Source organism: Lonchura striata, chromosome 32 (genome assembly GCF_050655825.1).
Source record: "Lonchura striata isolate lonStrDom1 chromosome 32, ASM5065582v1, whole genome shotgun sequence".
NCBI classification, from domain to species: Eukaryota; Metazoa; Chordata; class Aves; order Passeriformes; family Estrildidae; genus Lonchura; species Lonchura striata.
In genome coordinates, this window is record NC_140734.1 from 5965145 (window position 1) to 5980768 (window position 15624).

General features: G+C 50.5%; 1 protein-coding gene across 1 annotated transcript in view; it reads right to left on the reverse strand.

The window, feature by feature from the left end:
• Window positions 1–7886: 7886 nt before the first annotated feature.
• The window catches only part of PFAS (phosphoribosylformylglycinamidine synthase), a 72308-nt gene continuing 64570 nt past the window's right edge, over window positions 7887–15624 (reverse strand). The window contains exons 29-30 of the mRNA XM_085564259.1: window positions 14098–14256; window positions 7887–9778 (exon numbers count right to left, since the gene is read on the reverse strand). Of these exons, the coding sequence (XP_085420385.1) occupies window positions 9435–9778; window positions 14098–14256 (503 nt within the window). The 3' untranslated portion in view covers window positions 7887–9434. The remainder of the gene's footprint in view (window positions 9779–14097; window positions 14257–15624) is intronic.

A 15624-nucleotide genomic window follows, 5' to 3' on the forward strand; every position in this document is an offset into this window, starting at 1 on the left:
CCTGGGTTGAAAAAGAAAAAAATAAATTCAAAATAAGGTTTCCTTTAAACTTTTTTACCCCAAAATTCTTTATTCAATCCAAAGAATTTAACGGTTCAAAAAAATCTTAATATGTCAAAAGCATGTTGAAATTATTTATTGGTCTTGCAATCTGGTTCCCTGGTGGGATTGGGTCTGTCTGCAGGGCTCTGCAGGGCTGTGGGGTCTCCTCGCTGAGGGGCCCTACACGGTCACCTGTAGTGCCTGGCCACGGTGGGGTAGAGCCACCACGGCGTCCTGGAAAAGGGCGAGTGCTTCTCCCTGGCTCTGGGCTCACTCTTGGCCGCTGGATCCATCGGCTCCAGCAGGACTTGGGTGAATTTCGGGCCGGGCCGGGTGGATCAGTTGTCCCCGGCCGTCCTGGGAGCTCACCAGGGGCTCGGTCGCGTTCGCTGACTCCAGCTCCAGCACTGAAGGAGCCGCTGGTGCCGGCAGCACCCCAGGGAAGCCTCACAGCAGAGCTGGCACAGGGCATTGCCCGGGCAGAGGGGCAGGGAAAATGTCTTGGCCACGAGCCGCAGAATGGCCAGAAACCCCCTGGCGCAGGAGTTCCCCTCCCCAGCAGATTTGAGGCAGATTCGGGTCGCATCCCTGCTGTCCTGGCAGGGAAATTCTGGGCACAGGGCACAGAGGGTTCTTCTCCACGGGGCTCCCAGGTAACACCGAGATGCTGTGGGGGAGCTGAGCCCTGCCTGAGGGCAGCCCCAGCCCAGCAGGAGCCCGGCTGACACCGAGCTGCTGGCCATGGCTATCTCAGCGGCAATGCCGTGCCAGGAGTGGGGAACAGCTTCCCCTCAAATAGGGAGAGCTGATCCTTAGAGCCACTTGCTCTCCTGCTGGAACGCTGTCAGCGTCAGGGGCTGGACAAAACAGTCGAGGGAGGCCTTTGGTGTGAGATCCTGGAGAAGGTTTATTGGTTTGAAAATCCAGGAGTCTGTGGAGGACAGCAAAAGCCTCCTGTGAAATGGAAAAGGTGAACTTCTTCTCTCTGAATTGCCACGATTTTAAAAAAAGGCTCTCAGGCAAAGGTATGGGAATGGGAATAACAGTTCTTTATTAGGAGAAAAACTAAATTTAAAAAATAATGATAAAAATGTAATTAGTACAAGCGAAACTAGTGATGAAGTCACAAACCTGACCCCCTGAGGAGTCAGGGTGTTGGGAATAGTCCAGTGAAATGGTGGCTGCTCCTCCTGGAGTGGCAGAAGAAATCTGCTGAACTGGTGATCTCCAGAAGGGTGGAGTTTTCTCTGAAGGTCTCTAGTAGTTGGGCCTGGTCTTCCTCTGGGAATTCAGCAGAGAAGAAGCTGCTCCTCTGGGAATCCAGCGATGTGGCTGCCAGTGTGTCAAAAATGCTGATTTTATGCAGGTTGGAATGCTTGGCTCCTCCCTCTGGGCGGATCATCTCACCATGGGATGATGTAAATTGATCGGTCATGCAGTGAATTATTTAATAGTTTATTAACAGAAGATTCCAGCGGGGCGGAGCTGGCAGGGGAGGGGTTCACAGGAGACTGACAGGGAAGGTTCCAGAACAGGGGCAGGGGTTACCGTGATGGATAGGGAAGGCACTGGAATACAGGGTGGGGATGATCCTGATTGAAGGGTAATAGGGGAGTGATATAAACCAGGAATAATCCAATTTGGGGAAATACAACATACAGGGGGTGAATTAGAACAGGCCATCCAACAAGCCATGAAATAAAAGGGCACTGCAACAGCGCTCGATAAAGAAGGATGCAGGACATGTTTTCTGGTGCAAAAAAAGGATCAATCCTAGTTTATTTTGGGACTCCCTTTTTATAGGGCTTTTTAAGAGTGTCCCATCTACCCCCAGTTGGTCAGTAACAAGTTGTTACCCTGTATTGATTAGTGACTCAAATCCCCAATGCGTACGTGCAGGAAAAGTTGTTAGTGACAGATAATTTAATTTCTCTCTCTAATGGTGTAAAACCAGTTTATGCAGGTGGCTAGTGTTTATCACAGTCCTAGAACTCTTTCTCAGGGAAAGTGGGTTGTTTTCCACAGTCCTAGAGCTCTTTCTCAGGAAAAACAAGTTGTTTTCACTGCTCCAGAACTCTGTTCTCACAAAGAGCTGTCAGCTTTCTCACGGCTTCTGTCGGCTCGAGTCAGGATTCAGTTTGTCAGCCTTTGGCCTGCTGTTCCACGAGCACAGAACTCATCATTCCTGTTCCATAAAATAAAAGCAGCTGAGATGCAGCTCACTTCCTTCTAGAAGGTGAAAAGGGATGCAGGTGCCCGGAGGCCCAGGAGAGAAATGGCAGTACTGAAAATGTGAGAAGCAATGTTTTATCCATAGGGGCAGGACCTGACCTCAAGGAAGACTTTTCCTACCAGTCAAGACTTCCTTAGGGAACACCCTGCTTCAATATCAATTGAAAAATAATAAGATAATGTTATTTATAAGAAAATAATGTTATACTGCCTCTTACGAAAACAAAACTAATGAGATAAAATCTTGAAAAGGGGAGGGAAAATAATTTGAGGCAATTGCTCATTGAAATATTTTTCGTTAATTCCACTCCTGAACAAATTAATTCTTGAAGACAATTCTGGTAGATGTGCAGCTCCTTTGGGCTTTGTGCACTCTGACAAGCCCCATGGGAGATTTGGTGCCAAGTCCATGAGCCTCAACTCCTCAAAGAAGATGTCACAAATGTCCAAGTGTCCTAGGGTGACATTATGATGCTTGTATCCCCAGTTGTCTGTTCTGTTTATGCTGGATATTATGTTCTGTGCCTTCAAGACTGGCTCTGAAAAGCCAAGTTTTGTTTTGTTATCAGCCTGCTCACTCCCCCGCGGTCTGCTGGACACAGACAGTGGTACATAGTGCTGCTTTACTTTTTGCTTTTTGCTTTCACTTTTGCTCTTGATCTTTGCCCTTGTTCCTGCTTCTGTTGGCTTTTGCTTTTTGCTTGTTAGTTAGTTTAGCTGAGCAGTCCAAATTTTATCCTGGACTGTTTTTCTTTCCCTTTTCTTGGAACCATTCAAACCTGCTCCGGACTGGGACCTGGAAAACACCGGGAGTTTGCACTTTGTGGCCTGCAGCAGCCATGCCCAGAGCCAGAGGAACCGAGAACAGAGCGACCACTCCCAGGAGAGATTTTCTGAATTTGTCATCTCTTCAGAGCAGTGAAAGAGTTTTGTCATCTGATGTTGTTCGTTCTTTGTGCTGGGGAGTGCTTTGCCTGTTAAATAAACAGGGTTTTTTCCACTTGTCTCTGAGGAAATTCTTCCTGAACCAGGTGGGAGGAGGGGCCGTGGGGGTTTGCATTCTGGGGGCTCCTTCCAGAGGTTTTCTCCCAAATTTGCCCTAAACCAGGACAATTGTGAAGCCACTTCTGTTCCGGGAGCCTGACTGGGAGGCAATTGGCCCCAAAATTTGGGGACGAGATATTAATGACCAAAGTGCTCCTGGCAGCAGAGACAAGACAGGCACAGAGGTGTTGGAACTCAAAATGTCCCTCAGACATTTTTAGATGTTCCAGAAGAATTTGAGATCCTGGCAGGCAGCTGGAAACAGCTGGGATTTTGGGTTTGAACCATGGAATGAGTTACCAACTTTGGAGGTGGAACAAGCAATCACAAAATGCTGGATAATATAGTAAAATTAATTACAAACAGAGGGGAAATTTTTTTATTATTGTACAGGGGGGTTTTAGCACCTGTCCAGGGGGGTTTTCACTTTGTCCACGGGGGTCAGAAGTTCTAAGATGGAGGAAAGTGGGCTGACCCTGTTCTTCCTCCTTCTTCATCCTCACCTCCATGTTCTTGGTGACGTTGGCACTCACAGATGGGTTTGGAGTAGAAAAGCACTTTGTGATATAGGTAGTGGGTATTGGAGGGAAAACTATAAACATGTAATGTGTAATATATCATGATAATATATCATATAAAAGATGGCAGCAGCAAATCTCTTCGACGACTCACCCTCGCGACGTGGCCCTGCTGCCACCGATAGCAAAAGGGCGTTAAAACCACGGGGATTTAAGGTTAAAAGGAAAATTAAGCTTAATTAAGCTTAATTAACCCCAGAAAAAATAAATACCCTGGGTGCGTGAAGGCCGTGTGCCTTGCTGGAACTGCACCTGTACACGATAAATGATATAATCGTTGGATGTGATGATTGTTTAGTAATTAAATATAATTGCTGTTTAATCGTGAGGATAACCATGAGAAAGTGCGGTCTCAGTCAGCTCATGGCTGAATGAAGTCAATGTATAGAAAAGAACAATATAAGTTTAATAGTTAATATGTAAATTATGGAACGATAGAATATAAAATAAACTTTGTAGGGCCTGGAAAAATAAATACGTTAAGCACACGGAGGACTTTTGCTTGCTGGAACTGCAGCTGTACATGATAAATGATATCATTGCTGGATGTGATGATTGTTTAGTAATTAAATATAATTACTGTTTAATCGTAAGAATAATCGTGAGAAACTGTGGGCAGGGGTCTGAGAAAGATCACGAGAAACTCATGTCAATGCATACAATAGAACAATGTAATTTAATAATTAATATGTGAGTTATATAAGGATAGAATATCGAATATGTTGAGTTTGAAATCCGTGTGGGGTCAGATTTGGGTCTGCGCCCCTGATTCCAAATAAAACCACGGAATCACATCCCGGGATTTTGGGTGCTCCTGAACAATGCAAATTTAATAATTAATATGTAAATTATACAAGGATAGAATATAGAATATGTTGAGTTTGAAATCCGTGTGGGGTCAGATTTGGGTCTCAATAAAAGCCCCTGCACGGAATCACATCCCGGGATTTTGGGTGCTCCTGAACAATGCAAATTTAATAATTAATATGTAAATTACACAAGGATAGAATATCGAATATGTTGAGTTTTTAAGAACATCAGACAACTGTGGGCCTCCTGTGCTCTGAAACCAACTGAAGAATGGGAGTTCTACCAAGAGCTCGTTTGTCACGATTGCATTGAAAAGGTAGAAAGGTCAGAACGAGGAAAAAAATTAATTTACTCCCTCATTTTGGGACCCCCCGACCCATTTCGAGGGACAAACCACGTGTGTGGAATGGCTTTTGGAGTGATTAGCATAGGAAATGATTAGCATATGAAGTGATTAGCATAGGAAATGAATAGCACAGGAAGTGATTAGCACAGGAAGTGATTAGCACAGGAAATGATTAGCACAGGAAATGATTAGCACAGGAAGCGAGGAATGGGATGTACCAAAATGATGAATTCGGATTTATATTTTGGGTTTTCAGTAATTAATCACTGGGAAGCTGTGGTGTGGAGCCTTTTATCCATCCAAGTATCAACACCCAAAATACCATAAACACACGATTTGTAAATTTAAAATTACAGTTTTTGTCCGTCACAGCTGGATATCGATACCGGATCAATATCCACATTTCTTTAATAATTTGTGAACACACACTTCGTAAATTTAAACTGTTGGAGAGTTTTTGTCCGTCACAGTTTGGATATCGATACCGGATCAATATCCACATTTCTTTACTAATTAGCAAACACACACACTTTGTAACTTTAAATTGTTGGAGAGTTTTTGTCCGTCACCATTGGATATTGGCAATAATCAATATCCACATTTCTTTAATAATTTGTGAACACACACTTTGTAACTTTTAAATGTTGGAGAGTTTTTGTCCGTCACAGCTGGATATTGGCAATAATCAATATTCACATTTGTCAATAATTTTTAAGCACACACTTTGTAACTTTAAACTGTTGGCGAGTTTTTGTCCATCACAGTTTGGATATCAATACCAGATCAATATCAACATCTCTTTAATAATTAGTAAACACACGCTTTCGAACTTTAAATTTTAGAAAGTTTTTGTCCGTCACAGCTGGATATCGATACCGGATCAATATCCACATTTCTTTAATCATTTATAAGCGCACACTTTGTAACTTTAAACTGTTATGGAGTTTATATCCGTCACCGTTGGATATTGGCAATAGATCAATATCCACATTTCTTTAATAATTTGTGAATTTAAACAGTTGGAGAGATTTTGTCCGTCACCGTTGGATATTGGCAATAATCAATATCCACATTTGTCAATAATTTTTAAACACACACTTTTTAACTTTTAAATGTTACAGAGTTTTTGTCCGTCACAGCTGGATATTGGCAATAATCAATATCCACATTTCTTTAATAATTTATAATCACACACTTTGTAACTTTAAACCGTTACGGAGTTTTTATCTGTCACGATTGGATATTGGCAATAATCAATATCCACATTTCTTTAATAATTTATAATCACACACTTTGTAACTTTAAACCGTTACGGAGTTTTTATCTGTCACGATTGGATATTGGCAATAATCAATACCCACATTGGTCAATAATTCCGAGGTGACCCCTTTGATGCAGGAACCCCTCCGCTTTACTGGGAGTTACTGGGAGCACTGGGAGTTACTGGGAGCACTGGGAGTTACTGGGAGTTACTGGGAGCACTGGGAGGGGTCACTGGGAGTTACTGGGAGCACTGGGAGGGGTCACTGGGAGTTACTGGGAGCACTGGGAGCACTGGGAGGGGTCACTGGGGGTCACTGGGAGTTACTGGGAGCACTGGGAGGGGTCACTGGGAGTTACTGGTTTTTACTGGGAGCACTGGGAGGGGTCACTGGGAGTTACTGGGAGCACTGGGAGCACTGGGAGGGGTCACTGGTTGTTACTGGGAGCACTGGGAGGGGTCACTGGGGGTCACTGGGGGTTACTGGTTGTTACTGGGAGCACTGGGAGCTGTCACTGGTTGTTACTGGGAGCACTGGGAGGGGTCAATGGGGGTCACTGGGAGTTACTGGGAGCACTGGGAGATGTTACTGGTTGTTACTGGGAGCACTGGGAGGGGTCACTGGGAGTTACTGGGAGCACTGGGAGGGGTCACTGGGAGTTACTGGTTTTTACTGGGAGCACTGGGAGGGGTCACTGGGGGTCACTGGTTGTTACTGGGAGCACTGGGAGCTGTCAGTAGTTGTTACTGGGAGCACTGGGAGGGGTCACTGGGAGTTACTGGGAGCACTGGGAGGGGTCACTGGGGGTCACTGGTTGTTACTGGGAGCACTGGGAGGGGTCACTGGTTGTTACTGGGAGCACTGGGAGCTGTTACTGGTTTTTACTGGGAGCACTGGGAGGGGTCACTGGGAGTTACTGGGAGTTACTGGGAGCACTGGGAGGGGTCACTGGGAGTTACTGGGAGTTACTGGGAGCACTGGGAGGGGTCACTGGGGGTTACTGGGAGCACTGGGAGGGGTCACTGGGGGTTACTGGTTGTTACTGGGAGCACTGGGAGGGGTCACTGGTTGTTACTGGGAGCACTGGGAGGGGTCACTGGGGGTCACTGGTTGTTACTGGGAGCACTGGGAGCTGTTACTGGTTGTTACTGGGAGCACTGGGAGGGGTCACTGGGGGTCACTGGTTGTTACTGGGAGCACTGGGAGCTGTTACTGGTTGTTACTGGGAGCACTGGGAGGGGTCACTGGTTGTTACTGGGAGCACTGGGAGGGGTCACTGGTTTTTACTGGGAGCACTGGGAGGGGTCACTGGGGGTCACTGGTTGTTACTGGGAGCACTGGGAGCTGTTACTGGTTGTTACTGGGAGCACTGGGAGGGGTCACTGGGGGTCACTGGTTGTTACTGGGAGCACTGGGAGCTGTTACTGGTTGTTACTGGGAGCACTGGGAGTTGGGGGAGGGGCGGCCCCGCTGTCCCCTCCCCCCCCCCCCGTTTCCGGCCCCTCCCCCAATGACGTCACTCGGCGGTCGTTAATTAATCAACCGTTAATTAATCACCCGTTAATTAATCAATCGTTAATTAAGGGCACTTTATTCGTCAGCCAGGCCCCGCCCCCTGCCCCGGGGTCACTCAGGGGTCAGTTGGTCACTCTGGGGTCAGTTGGTCACTCCGGGGTCACCCAGGGGTCACCCAGGGGTCAGTTGGTCACTCAGGGGTTATCCAGGGGTCAATCAGGGGTCAGTTGGTCACTCAGGGGTCAATCAGGGGTCAGTTGGTCACTCAGGTGTCGGTCACTTGGTGGTCAGTTGGTCACTCAGGGGTCACCTGGTCTCTCAGGGGACAGTTGGTCACTTGGTGGTCAGTTGGTCACTCATTGGTCAGTGTCACAGACAGGGTGTCCATGGGGTGGTCAGTTGGTCACTCATTGGTCAGTGTCACTGATGGGATGTCCATGGGGTGGTCAGTTGGTCACTCATTGGTGAGTGTCACAGACGGGGTGTCCATGGGGTGGTCAGTTGGTCACTCATTGGTCAGTGTCACAGACGGGGTGTCCATGGGGTGGTCAGTTGGTCACTCATTGGTCAGTGTCACAGACAGGGTGTCCATGGGGTGGTCAGTTGGTCACTCAATGGTCAGTGTCACAGACGGGGTGTCCATGGGGTGGTCAGTTGGTCACTCAGCGCTCAGTGTGACAGACGGGGTGTCCATGGGGTGGTCAGTTGGTCACTCAGAGGTCACTCCCAGTCACTCAGTGGTCACTCATTGGTCAGTGTCACAGACAGGGTGTCCATGGGGTGGTCAGTTGGTCACTCATTGGTCAGTATTACAGACGGGGTGTCCATGGGGTGGTCAGCCAGGCGGTCAGTCGGTCACTCATTGGTCAGTGTCACAGACAGGGTGTCCATGGGGTGGTCAGTTGGTCACTCATTGGTCAGTGTCACAGACAGGATGTCCATGGGGTGGTCAGTCGGTCACTCAATGGTCAGTATCACTGACGGGATGTCCATGGGGTGGTCAGTCGGTCACTCAATGGTCAGTGTGACAGACGGGGTGTCCAGGGGGTGGTCAGCTGCATGGTCAGTTGGTCACTCATTGGTCAGTGTCACAGACGGGGTGTCCATGGGGTGGTCAGTTGGTCACTCATTGGTCAGTGTCACAGACAGGGTGTCCATGGGGCGGTCAGTTGGTCACTCAATGGTCAGTGTCACAGACAGGGTGTCCATGGGGCGGTCAGTTGGTCACTCAGAGGTCACTCCCAGTCACTCAGTGGTCACTCATTGGTCAGTGTCACAGACAGGGTGTCCAAGGGGTGGTCAGTTGGTCACTCAGAGGTCACTCCCGGTAACTCAGTGGTCACTCAATGGTCAGTTACACAGATGGGGTGTCCATGGGGTGGTCAGTTGGTCACTCAATGGTCAGTGTCACAGACAGGGTGTCCATGGGGCGGTCAGTTGGTCACTCAGAGGTCACTCCCGGTCACTCAGTGGTCACTCATTGGTCAGTGTCACAGACGGGGTGTCCATGGGGTGGTCAGTTGGTCACTCATTGGTCAGTATCACAGACGGGGTGTCCATGGGGTGGTCACTCGGTCCCTCGCGGTCCCTCGCGGTCCCTCGCGGTCACTCGGCGGCCGCCGTCGCCCCGTCCTCGCCGTGGGGCCAGCGCAGGCACCACTGGCGGGCGTTGCGGAACATGCGCAGCCACGGCCCGTGGCCGGCGCTGCCCGCGGCGCCGCGGCCGGCCCAGGGGCTCTGCCAGGCGCGCACGGCGCGCTCGGGGTGCGGCATGGCGGCCAGGTGGCGGCCGCAGGGCGAGCAGAGCGCGGCCACGCCGCCGCCCGAGCCGCTGGGGTTCAGCGGGTAGCGCTCGGTGGGCGCGCCGCCGTCGTCCGCGTAGCGCAGCGGCGCCAGCCCGGCCCGCACGCAGCGCTCGCGCGCCGACGGCGGCCGGAACTCGAAACGGCCTGCGGGGGGGAGAGACCGCGGTTAGGGACCGGTTACACCAGTTATAAACCAGTTATAAACCAGTTAGAGACCAGTTACACCAGTTATAAACCAGTTACACCAGTTATAAACCAGTTACACTGGTTAGACTGGTTATAAACCAGTTCTAGAGCACGCAGCGCTCGCGCGCCGACGGCGGCCGGAACTCGAAACGGCCTGCGGGGGGGAGAGACCACGGTTAGGGACCGGTTAAACCAGTTATAAACCAGTTATAAACCAGTTATAAACCAGTTACACCAGTTATAAACCAGTTCTAGAGCACGCAGCGCTCGCGCGCCGACGGCGGCCGGAACTCGAAACGGCCTGCGGGGGGGAGAGACCCGTTAAACCAGTTATAAACCAGTTATAAACCAGTTAGAGACCGGTTAAACCAGTTACACCCGTTAGAGACCGGTTATAAACTGGTTACACCCGTTAGACTGGTTATAAACCAGTTCTAGAGCACGCAGCGCTCACGCGCCGACGGCGGCCGGAACTCGAAACGGCCTGCGGGGCGGAGAGACCGCGGTTAGGGACCGGTTAAACCAGTTATAAACCAGTTATAAACCAGTTACACCAGTTATAAACCAGTTAGAGACCGGTTAAACCAGTTATAAACCAGTTACACCAGTTATAAACCAGTTACACCCGCTAGAGACCAGTTACACCAGTTATAAACCAGTTCTAGAGCACGCAGCGCTCGCGCGCCGACAGCGGCCGGAACTCGAAACGGCCTGCGGGGCGGAGAGACCGCGGTTAGGGACCGGTTAAACCAGTTATAAACCAGTTATAAACCAGTTAGAGACCAGTTACACCAGTTAGAGACCAGTTACACCAGTTATAAACCAGTTACACCAGTTATAAACCAGTTACACCCGCTAGAGACCAGTTATAAACCAGTTATAAACCAGTTCTAGAGCACGCAGCGCTCGTGCGCCGACGGCGGCCGGAACTCGAAATGGCCTGCGGGGGGGAGAGACCACGGTTAGGGACCGGTTAAACCAGTTATAAACCAGTTATAAACCAGTTACACCAGTTAGAGACCAGTTACACCAGTTATAAACCAGTTACACCAGTTATAAACCAGTTCTAGAGCACGCAGCGCTCGCGCGCCGACGGCGGCCGGAACTCGAAACGGCCTGCGGGGGGGAGAGACCCGTTAAACCAGTTATAAACCAGTTAGAGACCGGTTACACCAGTTATAAACCAGTTACACCAGTTATAAACCAGTTATAAACCAGTTACACCAGTTAGAGACCAGTTACACCAGTTATAAACCAGTTACACCAGTTATAAACCAGTTACACCAGTTATAAACCAGTTCTAGAGCACGCAGCGCTCGCGCGCCGACGGCGGCCGGAACTCGAAACGGCCTGCGGGGGGGAGAGACCGGTTAAACCAGTTATAAACCAGTTAGAGACCGGTTAAACCAGTTAGAGACCAGTGATAAACCAGTTACACCAGTTATAAACCAGTTAGAGACCGGTTAAACCAGTTATAAACCGGTTACACCCGTTAGAGACCAGTTATAAACCAGTTACACCAGTTATAAACCAGTTATAAACCAGTTCTAGAGCACGCAGCGCTCGCGCGCCGACGGCGGCCGGAACTCGAAACGGCCTGCGGGGGGGAGACAGGTTAGAGACTGGTTAGAGTGGTTATAAACCAGTTATAAACCAGTTACACCGGTTAGAAACCGGTTAGAGACCGGTGAGACCAGTTACAGACCAGTTAGAGACGGGTTAAACCAGTTTGGGACCAGTTAAACCAGTTAGACCAGTTAGAGACCAGTTAGAGACCAGTTAGAGACTGGTTAGAGACTGTTTAGAGACCGGATAAACCACTTAGAAACCAGTTAAACCAGTTAGAGACCAGTTAGAGACTGGTAAAATCAGTTATAAACCACTTAGACCAGTTAGAGACAGGTTAGAGAGCAGTTAAACCAGTTAGAAACTGGTTAGAGATGGCTTAAGCCAGTTAAACCAGTGAGAGACCAGTTAGAAACCAGTTAAACCAGTTAGAGACCAGTTAAACTGCTTAGAGACCAGTTAAACCAGATAGAGACCAGTTAAACTGGTTAGAGACCAGTTAAACCGGTTAGAGACAGTTAAACCAGTTAGAAACCAGTTAAACCAGATAGAGACCAGTTAAACTGGTTAGAACCTAGTTAAACCAGTTAGAGACCAGTTAAACCAGTTAGAGACAGTTAAACCAGTTAGACCGCTTAGAGACCAGTTAAACCAGTTAGAGACCAGTTAAACCAGTTACAGACCAGTTAAACCAGTTAGACACCAGTTAAACCGGTTAGACACCAGTTAAACCGGTTAGAGACAGTTAAACCGGTTAGAGACCAGTTAAACCAGTTAGACCACTTAGAGACCAGTTAAACCAGTTAGAGACCAGTTAAACTGGTTAGAGACCAGTTAAACCGGTTAGAGACAGTTAAACCAGTTAGAGACAGTTAAACCAGTTAGACCGGTTAGAGACCAGTTAAACCAGTTAGAGACCAGTTAAACCGGTTAGACCGGTTAGAGACCAGTTAAACCGGTTAGAGACCAGTTGAACCAGTTAGAGACAGTTAAACCAGTTAGACCGGTTAGAGACAGTTAAACCGGTTAGAGACCAGTTAAACCAGTTAGAGACCAGTTAAACCGCTTAGAGACCAGTTAAACTGGTTAGAGACCAGTTCCAGCCCAGTTCCACCAGTTAAACCAGTGACACACCAGGGACACCGGTGAGAGCCCAGCGCTCCCAGGATAACCAGTTAACCAGGATAACCAGTTAACCAGTACAAACCAGTATAACCAGGGTAACCAGTTAACCAGTGTAACCAGGATAACAGTCTAACCAGTTAACCAGTTAACAAGGATAACCAGTATAGCCAGTCTAACTGGTTAACAGGTTAACCAGCTAACCAGGGGACTAGTTACCCTCGCCGTGCACCACCCAGACGCCCAGGCGCCCCCTCCATGCCCCAGTCTGACCAGTATACCCATTAACCAGTAAAACCAGTATAACCAGTATAACCAGTATAACCAGTATAACCAGTATAACAGGTTAACCGGCTAACCAGTTAACCAGCTAACCAGGGGACTAGTTACCCTCGCCGTGCGCCACCCAGACGCCCAGGCGCGCGCCCTCCATGCCCCAGTCTGACCAGTATAACCAGTATAACCAGTATAGCCAGTATAACCAGTATAGCCAGTATAACCAGTATAACCAGTATAACCGGTTAACCGGCTAACCAGCTAACCAGGGGACTAGTTACCCTCGCCGTGCACCACCCAGATGCCCAGGTGCCCCCTCCATGCCCCAGTCTGACCAGTATAACCAGTATAACCAGTATAACCAGTATAACCAGTATAGCCAGTATAACCAGTATAGCCAGTATAACTGGTATAACAGGTTAACCAGTCTAACCAGCTAACCAGGGGACTAGTTACCCTCGCCGTGCGCCACCCAGACGCCCAGGCGCGCGCCCTCCATGCCCCAGTCTGACCAGTATAGCCAGTATAACCAGTATAGCCAGTATAACCAGTATAACCAGTCTAACCAGTATAGCCAGTATAACAGGTTAACCAGCTAACCAGCTAACCAGGGGACTAGTTACCCTCGCCGTGCGCCACCCAGACGCCCAGGCGCGCGCCCTCCATGCCCCAGTCTGACCAGTATACCCATTAACCAGTATAACCAGTATAACCAGTATAACCAGTATAACCAGTATAACCAGTATAACCGGTTAACCAGCTAACCAGCTAACCAGGGGACTAGTTACCCTCGCCGTGTGCCACCCAGACGCCCAGGCGCGCGCCCTCCATGCCCCAGTCTGACCAGTATAACCAGTATAACCAGTCTAACCAGTATAACCAGTCTAACCAGTATAACAGGTTAACCGGTTAACCAGCTAACCAGCTAACCAGGGGACTAGTTACCCTCGCCGTGCGCCACCCAGACGCCCAGGCGCGCGCCCTCCATGCCCCAGTCTGACCAGTATAGCCAGTATAACCAGTATAGCCAGTATAACCAGTATAACCAGTCTAACCAGTATAACCAGTATAACCAGTATAACAGGTTAACCGGCTAACCAGCTAACCAGCTAACCAGGGGACTAGTTACCCTCGCCGTGCGCCACCCAGACGCCCAGGCGCGCGCCCTCCATGCCCCAGTCTGACCAGTATAGCCAGTATAACCAGTATAGCCAGTATAACCAGTATAACCAGTCTAACCAGTATAACCAGTATAACCAGTATAACAGGTTAACCGGCTAACCAGCTAACCAGCTAACCAGGGGACTAGTTACCCTCGCCGTGCGCCACCCAGACGCCCAGGCGCGCGCCCTCCATGCCGCGCAGCAGCAGCGCCGGGCCCGGCTCCACGCGGACGCAGACGAAGCGCGACTCGAAGCGCCCGGACGCGTTCCGCTCCAGCGCCACCCGCGGCGCCGCGCCGGGGACGTCACCTGCCACCGGGGGGACACCGGCGGTCACCAAAGTGTCACCGGGGGTCACCAAAGTGCCACCGGGGGTCACCAAAGTGTCACCGGGGTGGGGACAGCGAGGGGACACCGAGGGGACAGCCCCGGGATGGGAACACAAAGGGAAAGCCCAAAGGGACAAAGCTGGGGACACCACTGGGGATGTTCTGGAGATGCCACCACCCCCAGCAGGACCATGGGGCTGTCACCCGCCGGGGAATGTCACCAAGGGTCACCAGGGGTCACCAGGGCTTGGGGACATCAAGGGGACATCAAGGGGACAGCCCCAGGACAGGACCCCAAAGGGACAAAGTTGGGGACATCTCTGGGGACACCCCTGGGGACACTTTTGGAGAAGCAGGGACATGGCCTGGGACATGGGAATGTCACCAGAGGGTCACCAAAGTGTCACCAAGGGTCACCAAAGTGTCACCAGGGCTTGGGGACACCTTGGGGACATCGAGGGGACACCTTGGGGACAGCCCCAGGACAGGAACCCCAAAGGGACAAAGTTGGGGACACCCCTGGGGACACTTGTGGGGATGTTCTGGAGATGCCACCACCCCCAGCAGGACCATGGGATTGTCACCTGGCGGGGAATGTCACCAAGGGTCACCAGAGGGTCACCAGGGGTTGGGGACATCGAGGGGACACCAAGGGGGCAGCCCCAGGACAGGAACCCCAAAGGGAAACTCCAAAGGGACAAAGTTGGGGACACCACTGGGGACACCCCTGGAGCAGCAGGGACATGGCCTGGGACATGGGAATGTCACCAAAGTGTCACCAAAGTGTCACCAAAGTGTCACCAAGGGTCACCAGGGGGTGGCATCAAGGGGACATCAAGGGGACAGTGAGGGGACAGGCCCAGGACAGGAACCCCAAAGGGACAAAGTTGGGGACACCCCTGGGGACACTTGTGGAGCAGCAGGGACATGGCCTGGGACATGGGAATGTCACCAGAGGGTCACCAAAGTGTCACCAAGGGTCACCAAGGGTCACTGAGGAGCACCAGGGCTTGGGGACAGCGAGGGGACACCTTGGGGACAGGAACCCCAAAGGGACAAAGTTGGGGACACCCCTGGGGACACTTGTGGGGATGTTCTGGAGATGCCACCACCCCCAGCAGGACCATGGGGCTGTCACCCGCCAGGGAATGTCACCAAGGGTCCCCAGGGGTCACCAGGGGTCCCCAAGGGTCACCAGGGGTCACCAAGGGTCACCAAAGTGTCACCAGGGCTTGGGGACATCAAGGGGACATCAAGGGGACAGCCCCGGGACAGGAACCCCAAAGGGACAAAGTTGGGGACATCTCTGGGGGCACCCCTGGAGCAGCGGGGACATGGTCTGGGACAT